The sequence below is a fragment of the Lethenteron reissneri genome, chromosome 9, assembly GCF_015708825.2.
Source record: "Lethenteron reissneri isolate LAM-NWPU_2019-01 chromosome 9, ASM1570882v1, whole genome shotgun sequence".
Taxonomy (NCBI): domain Eukaryota; kingdom Metazoa; phylum Chordata; class Hyperoartia; order Petromyzontiformes; family Petromyzontidae; genus Lethenteron; species Lethenteron reissneri.
The window spans coordinates 1,845,823-1,859,707 of record NC_083787.1 but is presented as its reverse complement, the minus strand read 5'-3'; the positions used below and the strand labels follow the sequence as shown (position 1 = coordinate 1,859,707).

Here is a 13,885-nt window from a genome sequence, read left to right as displayed (position 1 = left end):
TTCTCAAATGTAAACCAGAGCATGCTTGTAAATAAGTTGCATGCACTTTAAAAATAGTTGTCACGATAAATGTGTTTTTTATACTGTGAATATGAACGCAGTGATAAAAACAAATGTTTCTCATACGCATTTGACATTTGGGTTTTCCTAAAGTAACAGAATTACAGGAACAATGCAAGAATATAACAGATTGCAATATAATGGGATCTTTATGTATCATATCAGTCTGCAGTGCAAGAACATTGAGAAACCATAAAAGCCCAAATTAAGCTTACGTTAAATGTTGCGATTATCAGGCTCGGTGTCCCATGATGTAATTCCGTTACCGTGGAATTGACCATATGGCGATTTGGTAATGTGGGCAAAATTGTCCAGTTTGTGTCATTATGTGTTTTTCTCAGTATTTTGCAGCCACTCATGTAATGTACGAAGAATTTAAACGGAGGAGGAACAAAATAATCCGACCCTAATATCTTTTTGCCTGAAGTCCGTAGTGAAACCACATTTCAGATGAATGCACAACAGCGGGCAGCAATTGCCTTTCACATCATGCTAACAATATGGCTATTAGTGTTTGAGGAATACCATGTCCTCATGCAGAAGTGCCTTCGCCATCAGTAATTGTTGCCGGTTGCTTTAATTGAAGTATTGGCATTTAAATTATTGACAAAAGCATGCATAGGAAGAGCCCCACTGGCGTGTAATTACCAATGCTTATTACGTCTGTGCACATAAAGCGTGTGCCTGTGGGGATGCTGTGATTACACACTGGTCAACTATACCCATATGAACTGTAAAGAACTTTAAATTGTTCCAAATGTAGTGTATTAAGAAACGATTTTTATATGATTTCAATTATAGCGGCTGCCATGTTTTTCTTGTAGCACTAAATGTTTTCAATCATCTTCCTTGATCAGGCACTCATTAATTTAGGCAGGGCTTGTTTTTTTGTCTGTTGGTCTTTAATACTTACAATATAATGCACGTCGGGTGATTTCACTCTTTTGTATGTGTGTATATACACACAAACACACGGTGATCCACTTATAGATACCCCACTGATTTTTAATTGTCCTCTTAGTTTCTTCGAAACATTGTAAGCATATCACACCAACTGTGTTGGACAAAGTGTAAGGGTTGAATGTCAAAATGTTTAACAAGTATAATGAGATTGGTGGAGACATAACAGGCTTCGGAACAAAATACTGTCTTCCATGTAATTTCTCTCTGGTTTTTTTTATTGGGTATCTCTAAATGGATCACCTATACAGTATGTGAAACAGATTAGTTCCCGTTGTTCATTGGCCCGTGCAAAAAAAGGTATTTTTACGTGCCTTAGTGTTTTTTTAATGAATTGAGACGTTGCAGATAAAAACACCTCATCTATTTGCAGCAAGCGCTCGCGAACAGTGGCTTGACGGCAATCCCGGTGGAGAGCCAAGTCGCCAGTGCCATGGCAAGTGGCAACGAGGTGCCGGCGGCGCTTCAGAGAGCGGCAGCAGCGACGGTACCGCGCTCCACGGGGAGGCCGCGCTTGCAGCTGCCCGGCTCCCTCTCGCTGGCGCGGCAGGGCGGCAAGGAGGGTGGAGAAAGTACTCGTCGTTTCTCCGGCTCCTTTGCAGGACACCGTGTTTCGCAGTATACAGGTGGGGGGCTGGCCATTCTCACTATATACATGCAGTGTGTTGAACTTCTTTCACACCAGAGCGTAACTAACTGTGCTCATCGGAGGTGCGGCGGGAAGGGGGGGGAAGAAGGACAAACTAAACGCGCGCGCGCAAAAAAAAAATCGCAAGCGGGAGATAGCTTCATACGCTGCACGGTAATGCTGGAATATGGAACACATTGATCAGTTTGAAAATATATATTATGTAGTTAACCACTCTGTCAATCCGCAGCGGGATGAAGGCCTCCCGATGTCATGTCGGTAATAGGTGGGTTGTTTGACCTACTTCACCATGCTGAGCAGTGCTGGTTGGTGAAGGGGGGGGGCAAAAACATTCATATGGCAGCCATATCCGGGGTTCCAACTCGGGTCGATGGGTTCACGGGGCAATGTGCGAACCACTGCGTCGCCGCTGCATCCCATTGTAGAAGCAGCTTTCAATGATAAAGACGCGAATTGAAATTTAGAGGTAAAAAAATGTTGTAACAAATGTCGACTGGAATGGTGTCCCATAAAAATTTGAGGAGTATAGGTAATGTATACAAGTAGCGACTTGGGTGTGTGGTGGTGAGTGTAATGTGCATTGTGAAAAAAACCTTAGCTCCGCACAGTAATAAATGTACATGCGTTTGTAGCGGACATAGCAATAACAACTTCCAAGTCATAAATTTTAATACCCTGGGTTTTATTGGACCATATTTTAAAATGGACAGACTAAAAACCTGGTTAAAAATTGGTGAAAAATAGAACGAGGTCATTGTAACAATGAGGAGAAGAGCTCATGCAGTCTACATGTTTTTCACAGTGAATTTTAGCGGATGGCAAAGGTAAAGATAATTAATGTAGAAGAACTATAATGTGCTTGTTACGCGATTTAAATTAATTCCTTTGCACATTCCCATGTAATCCTATTATATAGTATCTGTAAACTCACACATGTAGGTGTATACCTGCTCCCACGTGCTTATAATAGCACAAGGTGCATTTGAACTAATTAATTAGCACCTTATACTTACCATTCAATTGCAGTACAATACACCTGTACGCTACTCTGTGAGCATACACACATAATATGATCGCAGTGCCATGTGCATATAGACGTGGCATATCACGTAAATTAAATTTTGTGTAAACCACTCTGAGACACCTTTATTGATGTGAAATACACTTTATCAAGATTGACTGATTGATATAATAGCAAGCAGCCATTTGAACCAATTGAATCACCGTGTTACAGAGTTTGCAGTGCAATGCATATTATAGCTGTGTTGTGGTAACTTGGCACTAACTGCAATAATGATCTGAGCTCAGATTTCCTTGTCTGCAAGGCATTGAGAATGTGTTTAAATTTTTTTTAAAAAATCATTTAACATTGATTCATCTTTTCCTTGCAGTTAGGGATATGCAATACATTTGACATTCAAATACATTACACTTTTTGGCTCGCATATGAGCATTGGCACACATAAAATCTCCATAAACCATATGGACCAAAATTAAATCATTTTGTACATTGATTTTCACAGCTATACTGTACTCATTGTGGTCTTCACCAGTTTTGTGGGAAGCGAACACTGAACCTCAACGATGCATTGAGCCCAGCTTTTTTTGTTTAAAAGGTAGCAGTAATGTGTTTCCAAATCTGCAATCCTCTTAACATATGTCTTTCCACATATACCAATTTCTCTGTTCAAATACAAGTAAAATCTGTGTGCCACGAGCACCTGGTGATTGTAAACACATCCAAAGTGATGTAGAGGATGATACAATTTAAGATTGAGATCTTGCAGTGTTTGTGTGTGGGTGTATGTGTATCCTACGTGACATGGCCGTTATTTAAATTGGGATCCTCGCAATTTGAATCGGTGCTGTCTGTGTCACATGGCATGTGTTACGTAATAGTCAGGCATATGCAGTGTGTAATAATTTGTATTTGAACAAAGATGATTGGCCAAGTTCTAATGTATTTGTTTAGCTTAAGGCAAGAACTACGGAGACCATGATAGCCTCCTTGGAGAGAGTCACTTGGGTCACCAAAATTTGCAAAAGCAAATCCAATACAATAAACTTCAGCAATGAAGCAAATAGACACCGGAGCAAAAACAACTGTCACATGAGAAATCGAAAATATTGCACGAAAATAAGTCAATATGATAAATAAGAAATTCCCTGCAACGTTAAGTTACCTCAGATTCTTTTTCGGCTGATCATAGGACAATTATGGTACGAAAATATTAAGCAGATATGAGGGTGACTAATTGTGTGCTCGTATATGTAAACAGACAAGGATACATGGATAGATGTACAGTGGTGGATCGCGAGTCTGAAAATCTGTTTTGAATGAATTGATGAAATCTTTTAAGGCTCTTATAATGTACAATGTTTTGTGTTCGCAGTAGGGACGTGGCGAAGAGTGAATGGCGTGCGCTGGCACATGTGCCCTTACTGCAACAAGGAGTTCAAGAAGCCTAGCGATCTTGTGCGGCACATCCGCATCCACACGCACGAGAAGCCCTACAAGTGTACGCAGTGCTTCCGCGCGTTCGCCGTGAAGAGCACGCTAACCGCGCATCGCAAGACGCACACCGGTCTCAAGGAGTTCATGTGCCCCCTGTGTGACAAGCTGTTTTCAACGCAGGGTAGCCTGAAAGTCCACATAAGACTTCATACGGGTGAGTTGCGCTACGTGAACCTCTTTCATCGACTCACAAATCAATTATATCGGAACGGCACACGTGATTTTTTTCGAATGTACCTTATGTATCGAAATATTGTACACATTTAGGAGCAGCTCCTATTTCTATCGTGGGATAGTATACTGTAAATGGCATACTAGTTTGGTGACCAGGGGTGGAACAGTTATGCAGTGGTTAATGCTCTACGCGAGCCGGGTAACCTGAGTTTTATTCCCAGCCATGGCTAACAGCAGTGGTGCTTGGTATTGAAACCGGCCCTGAGCACCCCTCTACAAAGCTGTACTGACGAGAATGGGAAAGTATGGTCAAACAAACCCCATCAGAAGGATATGGAAATTTCACGACTGGCTCATGACCGTCAATTGGAAGGAACATTGCTTATTGTTTGAGCGTGGGCATACTTTCTGCACTATTTTGCAGCAATTAACACTCAATCTCATTAACAATTTATGTCAGCAAAATAGAGTGGACTTAAATACATTTTTAGCTGCAAATTTAGATTCATAAAAAAAACCTTGTATAACTCCTAAACCGAATGCCTGATGGTTTAATATGCTTTGTGTGCATTCTGTGGAGACATACTGTGCTCTGTCAGGACATTGCACATCGTAGTTGTTCGGAGCAAAGCTTACACAAGTTGGACACGTAGCTTCAAAGTGAGAGGCAGTTTGGAATCTCGATGTGCTCCCAGCAGTTTCTACTGGATACTTTGTACACGCCTGCCAATCATTCCCAGTGGTACAATGGTGGGTGATCCTTTCCAGTGGTGAAATGGTGGGTGATCTTTTCCTCGATGAAACAAAAAAATAACTATTCTGACACAAAAAATGTCGGGCGAGCGTGGAGACCTCAAACTATCTTGCTTTCAAGTTGTTCGTCCACAACCTGGGTTCATTTTGACAACAACAAAAAACAACTGTCTTATAGTCGGGACAGCAGCCACATTTTGTCACGAGCATCGGTTTCATAACCGGATATACCGTGTTTAACAAGTATCGGGGCAACATAGCATGTTAATGCGTGCAGTGTCGAGCGCTGTCCGTAGGGCTGTAATGTTGCATCGATTCATTGTTTAATGTCAACTATGTGTTGAATTGCATGTTGTGTGGGTTTACTCTCCAATACACCGGTGTGCTGAACTAGTAACTAATTGGGATCTATTTACATGACAAACCTTACGAATTGGCTTTGTCGGGTGATGGCAGGTTAAATCACAATTAGATTTACGCGATCTAACCCAAAACACCTCGATTATGGATAATATTTGTCGCGAAAGCCTACGTGTTAAACTTTTGGTTATATTTGTTGAATGTAATGGATTAATGTGACCTTTGGCTGCCAGAGGCTGCGATGTTCACCCACAAAGAATAGATTCTTGAGTCAAATCGTGGCCCTGAATCACAACGGTTCATCACATCGCTTGGGGGGGAAGGGATTGGTGGGGGGGTGAATTATTACGCCCCTAATGTGTATAGTGGTTTCTTTACAAGGCTTCAGTACAGGCTGTTGGTCGCATTTGGTTAGCAGATGTTGGTTTATCATCAGTGCTCATAGTTTGCACTTTTTTTCATTTGGTTAATGTTTTCCTTTTTTTCTTTCTATCTTTGTTGACTTTGCTTGGCTTGCGTTTGCACTTTCGCTTGTATATTTTTCTTCAGAGGAAGCAAATTACCTTCGGATTCCTTAAACTGCAGTTTTCATTCGGCACGTACAAAAAGTGTTGTCTTAAGATTAATACTGTGAGTGTATTCTCAAACGCTTTCCAATCACGCGCTTCTCCTTTGAATGTATTTAATTAGCGACGATAATGTTACGTTCCAAGCCCGATGACGTCACGCGTAAGAAGAGGCGGCGAGTCACGCACGTGACCGGTGTGATGCAAGCGCCCTGGCTGGCAAAACGGATCCTTTTAGCACAGTTTTTTTTTAGTACCATATTGTAAGCAACCTTTTAATCACTTTGATACATTTTCTGTAGGAAAAGGCCAAATAAATGTGATTATGTTGGATTACCTTTGTGGGCGTTATTGTACCCCCCATCACAGAAGAAAGAATTAGTTCATTAACACTTAAACTAAAATAAAACTAAACTATAAACTATTTTACAAGGTAAGGCCCACTGAGCCAGATAAAAGGGTAAAAAACAATTATCATATATAGCTCTTTTCAGAAGTGATCTGGCCACAAATAATAGCTCAGTGACGTGGCTTATGTGGAAATGTATAGCAGCAAAATACTTTAAACGCACGTTTAAAAATGTGAAAGGAAAAAACCAAAGGACACAGAGAAAAGTCCTCGCGACCACGGGGAGAACATGGATCGGACCCACAAGCTCCTGGGTATCGGAAGAGGTCGTTAACATCTCGCCACCGTGGCGCCTTAGTTATAAAGCATTGAAAGCTAATCTTGGTTAAATGAAATATTGATAATCCGTGTTCATGCCATTTCACGGATAAAAAACAATCCTGAGTTTGTATATGTCCGTAACAACACGTATGGCAGAGTAGTTAAAAGAATAGCTTTCGGTTATCAAACAGACATTCTACTACGAAAGAATGCTTAGGGAGCATTATCCTCTATTTTCACTCTATACCATGCATCCGTAAATTAGGTAGAATACAAATGAAAACTACCATGTGCATGAAAGGCTAAGAGTTTGTTTTGTATTACCCATGGGGTAAGTGATGCATGTTAGTGACCTGATGCTGACCTCTCCTGACTGTCTTTGTTTGGGCGCCAATACCATCTCGTAATCATTTGTTAGCTCATTAACCCATTTATCTGTAGCATTGCTTTCTAATGTACCATCTGCATTTAAGACTCTAGCAAGACAATTACAAGTCATTACTTCTTGTATCATTTAGTTCGGATTTTAAACGGCACGGTCCGCCGTTGTGGTTATCTGCTCAAGAAAAAGCAAGAGGAGTGCTGTTGCTTTCATGTAAATTTCAGTTTTATTGCTGGATACAAATGTGAATTGGTTAAAGGAAGGCAGAACAAGGGGCCATATTAACAAATGAAACAATACGAGATTTATTTGTATTTATGTAATGTACCAAATCCGTTTTCTCTCATAACAACATTTTTTTTCTCTATAATTGTTTGCAAAACAAATATTACACGGTATATGCAGTGAGATGACAACTAAATCCCTGTGGCAAGTTTGATGAACATTAGCATTTTTGAACAAGTTAAAACACATGAAATATTTAGTAATTTCCTTAATTCGTATGCTTGGTGTGGGTAGAATGAGCATAAACAACATTTATGAATGTCATCTTTATTGAATTGCATTTTACATACCTATTACAGAATATGACAGTGCCTGCCAAAATTGAACACATGGCTTATTAAGCAGCCCCATGCAGTTGCTGTGTTATTAAATGTAAATGTACGTGAATGGTAACCTCCACTGACTTAAATATCGGACCGACGCTGGCACAAAAAAAAATGTTAAAGCAAAACAGCACAAGCAGTCCACATTTATACCATCTTTTATAATCACACATCATACTTCCTAACCTCTATCCCAAAAAACGGTTATGCTAAGTAAATGTTTTATCTATCCAGATGTTGCTACAGAAAATCCCACGGGGGGAAACGAACAATTATGAATATGTATTACTTTTATATGTATAGAAATTGGGTAAAATAATGCGGTTGCAAAGAATGTAGCCCAGTGGGCCAATACCCAACAATTCGGAAGTTTGCCACTGTAAGTAAGGCACTAAATCAGCCGCAATCATATGTTATTGTCTGGCAGCAAATGCAGGTCAATGCTAGGTTATGCCACAATTCTGCATTGTGAGTCAGTTTATATAATAAGCCAGTAATGTGTGCATAGCTAGTGCTTAAGTACCTTGGAAATTCTCAACAGAATTGCAGCTGAATATTTGACCGATAATACAGAGGATGTGTCTTATTTGCTCCAGGCATATGCAGCGAATATCCCTTTTGCCCTCTAATGCCGTGGCTATTAAGTCAATAAACTTTTCTTGTGTTAGTCCTGGATGCTGAAAGTCAATAATTTTGACGCACTGCAGATGAGGCACTTCAACATCTTGGAGAATGTGCCATTAAATTGTGCCGTAATATATAACTGAGGAATTTTAAGAGATTTAAATCATGTTATATTACTGGCCTGCCTATGAAGCAAAGGTTTATATAGAAGTTTGTGGGTGATGGATTGAATGTTGCAACCTAATGACAGTATGCCTGTTATGTGAAAGTGTTTTATTGCAAAAAGTACATCAGTGCTAAATTGGGTGACTATCCATTTTTACCCCTGGAAAAGGTGAGGCGTTATTAGTTTATGGCTTCTCCCAAGGGAGCACAGAAAGAACAAGTACAGATGGCGATCACTTGAATTGATGTTGCAGACCTCCCTGATAGGCCTTGTAGCTTTCTGGTGACTCCTGCTGCTAATAGTGTGAACTACAGTGAACTTCACGCATTTTATTGGTTGTTGCTGCCATATCGTATAAATTTTCAATTGGGCTATAGCTTTCTTGTTAACATCTATTGGTATGCCGCATTTGTAGTCATTAAGCTGGCATTTAGAGGTTTCTAACAAAGAGTTTAATCACGAAATGTCGAGCCAAAGGGGTATTGAACTGATAAATAAAACATTTGAAGTAATTTGATATTCAGTCCCAGTTGGCGATAACTAATAGATCGGGAACATGAGTGTAAGAAATGCATAAGTTGGCGTATATTTAAATGCGCAAATGTTGAGCGAATTAACGGTCGTGCGTTGTTTATCAGTGTATCATGCTTGTAATGGGGCGAGTGCTTAATTTCTGTTTAAAATGCACAGGCGTCTAAAGTGTTTCTGAACAATTAAGGTGTCTGTAGCCCTTCCCTGCTGGGTGTTGTATTATTATGTGAAGAGTGATGCTAATGCCGTACGCTTGTTTTGTAATTGATGCTGAAAGCCATTTTAAACATTTTACTTTACAGGAATCTAATAATAAACAGCTTAAGGTTTCATGAGCTTTCATTATTTATAATACAATATGTAAGACAAATCTGGCAATAGCTGGCAGATCCTTTGTGATTGCTATTACAAGTTTAGGGTGTTTTATTATTACAAAGCAACACTAACAATATATAATCGGATGATAATTGCAGGATAAAAGATTTGTGTTTTAGCCGACCGTTGGGACATTTGAACTTTAGAAAAGCGCTGGTTTTGCTGAGGGTCGGGACCTCATTACCTCTGATTAACCAGATTAATTCTGCTCAGGAAAGGCCGGGAGAGTGATTCATTTCATTAATCAGCTACGGTTGTAATTGACGCTCCTGTCTGCAGGCGCTAATTGTGTGGCAGCTTCTTTGTGACATTTTCAGCCAGGAGATCGGCTGCCCTCTGTTACGAATGGACACGACAGCCTCATTTCTATGCATTATGCGGAATGCGATGATGGCGCGTCTTGTCTTTATAGCCCAGGGTGCAATTGATTATGACTGGCTTACAGAAATCTTGCAGGCTTCCACGCTATATTTTTTGACGTCGCGTAATAATAGGGCAGTATGTTTTTCGTGATTGCTCCTTGTTGTTGATAGGTAACTTCTTATGGTCGTTTACAAGCCTCGCTAACACGGGGTTCATTACCAGTGTTCTCTTTTAAGGAACATCTACATCATGTCTTTCTTTTGATTTCTGCTGCGGCATTTCTCAATAGTTGGCAAAGAAAATGGGAAATCGATGTAAACTCAGAAAAAGAACATTATCAATCAATGTATTGGCCAAAAGATGTTCATTAGGCTTGAGAAATGAAAACAGAATGGCAGTTTCCAACCAAAGTTGGAGAGTGGGAAGTGTGTGTGAGCGTGTATTTGTGTGGGCGTACATGTAAATGATTAATCGTCGTTTTCTGTTCATTCGCATATGTATTGGGTTTGGCTGATAAAATAACAAACCTCACCACCTGTTCTCATAATATATATGAACAAAACCGTACTGTAGTTAAAAATGAGCAGCAATCTCGTTTTGGAGAGATTAAATGTTTAAGAATGCAAATCGGCGGCTTGTTTGGATGAATTCTTGAACACTAGGAATAGGACTCCAAATGCTTAACTCTCGCTTTCATTTGACTAGTTTTACAATGAGTAATGCTCTCCAACATCATTTCATTTCGAGCCTTTTTGTCAATCTACTCCTGGATGAAGTCCTTCCAATACCGTGTCGGTCATGGAGGTTGTTTGGCCATATGTCACCATGCTGGTTAGTGTGGGGGGGGGGGGGGGGGCAGGACTGGTTCAGATATCACTCCCCACTCACGTTAGCCGTGGTCAGGAATCAAACTCCGATATCCAAGTTCAAAGTGCATTGCACCAACGGCCCCACCATTGACTCCCAACATTATCAGTTGCCTATTTACGTTTTTTCTCAACATTTCCTTTACATGAAATTACCACTGACCAAATAGACATATACACTTCCATCATTTCCTTTTCAAATTGCAATAACTGCCTATTGTTTTGCGTAAATATAAATGCGCCTTATATGTACGCGATCTAACCCAAAAGCCTTATGGATTATGGATAATATTGGTTGCGAAAGCCTACTAGGTGTTAACTGACCACTTTCCTTAAACATTGTGAATGGCTCCTGGGGGAAAGGGCTCATGTTTCAAACATTTTACTCCTGGGCTGCTTACACACTCGTGGTGCCTATGAAGGGGGGGAGAGATTCCAGTCTCCTATTGATAACAAAAGCAACGTCCCAGTGTTTTACTGCAGGTAGTCTTGATTAGATACGATGCAAAGTTTCCGTCGGAAATTGTATTTTTTTTAAAACACGGTATTCAATTGATTAAAAATGATTAACGTAGTGGCATCCATTTATTTATATTTAAACTCTGTTGTCAATTGTCTTTTTAACCTAGAATAATTGAGGTTTGACTTTTTAAAATCTTGCACCATTGCAAGCCTAAAAATGTTGGAAGCATTTGGTAAAATCACCATGAAAAGGAAGTGCCCAATTATATTTAAAATTATTTAATAATTCTCTGAATAACATTTGCAAGCTATTTTTTGTGCTATAATCTAATGCAACTGTTTAATCAGCATTGGTGGGGGGGGGGGGGGGGTAGATGGATAACAATTACAAATGAATATTTAAATGAACATGTTATTTTAATATGTGGTATGCAGTATAGGCATGTGTTTATTAAATACAAGAAATTTGGTTCTTAAATTATACCAAAAAAATTAATGAAAAACGTACCTGAAATTTTAATCGGGTGCAATTACCATAACGCACAAACTATACAATATTACCCATTGCGCTATGTAGAATTGCTGTTTGTAAATTTTATATTGATGCTTCTAGCTGTAACGTTTGTGTTTAATTGCAACCTAGACATTAAGTTAATTTTGTAGCGGAAGATGGATTGTAAGTACAGCAGAGTGTGAAATGTATGTGACTATAAAAGTAATTTTTGTTTAGTAATTTTCACCTGTCTCATCGTCAAGAGGTGCGGGGCCTTTGAGAATTTGCATATTACAGAAGTAATTCAGGAAATTAACATGCATGCCTGGAACTAAATTGCATGGATCAATTATTCATGTAGAAATAAAAAGTTATGCGAGCAATACTTTAATCTGTCAAAAATTAACATATTAGAATGTCACACATCATTAATATTCGTTATGGCTTTGTTAGGGCTTTCCTTCAGAACGTGAAATGCAATTACATATGGGGATGAGTGATTCTCGCCGCCGGTGGAGTGGCAGTGGTGCTGCTCTCTTCACCCTTCTGCAGACACATTTGTCCACAGATGCATTCATTGTCTTATCCTCAATTGCAGTTAGCGCTCATTGTGATAATGGCTATTTGCTAATAATGCGAATAAAATTTAAATGCGGTGGATTTTGCACACTTCCAGAAAAAAAAGCCGCAAGATTAATTCATCAACCTTACTATGATTTCTTTTTTTATCATGTTGCTTCAAATATATTGTGTTCTGTGCGGTGTTTGTAAATGATTTTTATTTGATTGTTAAGCATTCCGACCAGAGGGTTATGGCTGCATGCAAAGTAAAGCACTAAAAAGCTATCTGGATTGCAATGACATTTGAAATTAATGGTGTAAAATATTGTTTTTAAAATTAATTTCTCATTCACACCTTCAAATATTGTGTCCTCATTTGCTATAAAATGTCAGACACTTGGCTCCGCCGCACAAAAGGTGGATGTAAGGCGAAAGGTAAAAGAGCCGCTTAATTATCCCGAGTGTCGTCAAAAGCAAAGGGTTTAATAGAAACAATCGGCCTAGGGATTGAAATTGGCCAAGAATGCAGAAATGATGATAATTACTTTTCATTAAAGATACAAAAGTTCCCGCATTTGAAACCCTTTCATAATCAAAGGCCCAATTATTTAGGGGCAAACATCATTTAGAATGTGCGCCGAGTGTGCCTGCGCCCTGTCAGCCAAATGGAGGAGGCGATGCTCGGACGGGCGGGAGGGAGCAGCTTATTAAAGCGAGGAATCTGCATGCTAATTGATGGTCAGGTCGGAGAGATTTAGAGATAATTAGTCAGGCCAGGCTATTAACGCAGCCAGCCCTAAAGCCGCTGCAGACAGGAGATAATTTTTGAGAGGCCCATGCAAGGATTAACCTGGGAGGATGGGGAGGGCAGCCCTAACATTGCTCTGGTTTGGAAGGTGTTGGGGGAGGGTGGGTACATGACCAGCGTAGGGCAGTAAAAGGACAGAGGGTGACGATTCTTCATTATATTGTAGGTAGGGAAAAATAAATTTTAGCTGTTACAGCTTTATTGCATGCAGACACAAATGCAAAACGATGCTGGCCAGCACAGTACTCTTAGCGCCACTGCATTTACTGAACATTTGGACACCAATGAATTGACACGGGTCTCAGATTAAAAACGCAAACTAAATATCAATTTATGGTAGCAAATGCGACAATGTTTTCGAAAATGGCTCATGTTGATTTTGAAGCTTTTCTTTTGCATTTAACATAATTTACGCAGTGCACGATTGTATATTTTAGGGACAGAATAGTTTTGCAATCAACACTTTACCATTCATTTATGTACCGCACCAGTAACCATTTGTGGGCTTTGTCCACCTTTAAGCTTTATGTGTGTCTAATTCCTAAAATCACTTGAAAAATGAGTCGTGGAATGTCTGATCTCATGTTTGTAATCATGACACTTCAAAACCTCCAGACACAAAATATTTGCACGACTAAGTTCTAAATCTAAAAAGTAAAAAAAAAATTCTGACAAATTTACATCTAAAATGTTGAATTTTTTTTTTATATCAAAATCACCCCCTGCCAAGTGTATGAATGTGGAAACTTTCACGGGTTTAGCGTTAAAAACAAAACATCAAATGTTTGCCCATAATTTTCGAAGGTGGGATTCACAATAAATAAAATAGGTTCTTGGATTTTTTTACTGAATTTATACATGAAGTCAAACTGTTCGTGCCAAATTTCAGCTTTCCTTCCCTTCGAGAACATGAACATTTATCACAGTCGCGCGGTCACT

The 13,885-nt window shown here is 39.5% G+C and overlaps 1 protein-coding gene across 7 annotated transcripts in view; it reads left to right on the top strand.

Annotated features, from left to right (window-relative positions):
• The window catches only part of ZNF236 (zinc finger protein 236), a 49,778-nt gene that overhangs the window by 10,592 nt on the left and 25,301 nt on the right, over positions 1-13,885 (top strand). For all 7 annotated transcript variants that reach the window (XM_061548613.1, XM_061548615.1, XM_061548617.1 and 4 more), the window contains exons 9-10: positions 1,394-1,646; positions 4,063-4,338. In XM_061548613.1, the coding sequence (XP_061404597.1) occupies positions 1,394-1,646; positions 4,063-4,338 (529 nt within the window). The remainder of the gene's footprint in view (positions 1-1,393; positions 1,647-4,062; positions 4,339-13,885) is intronic.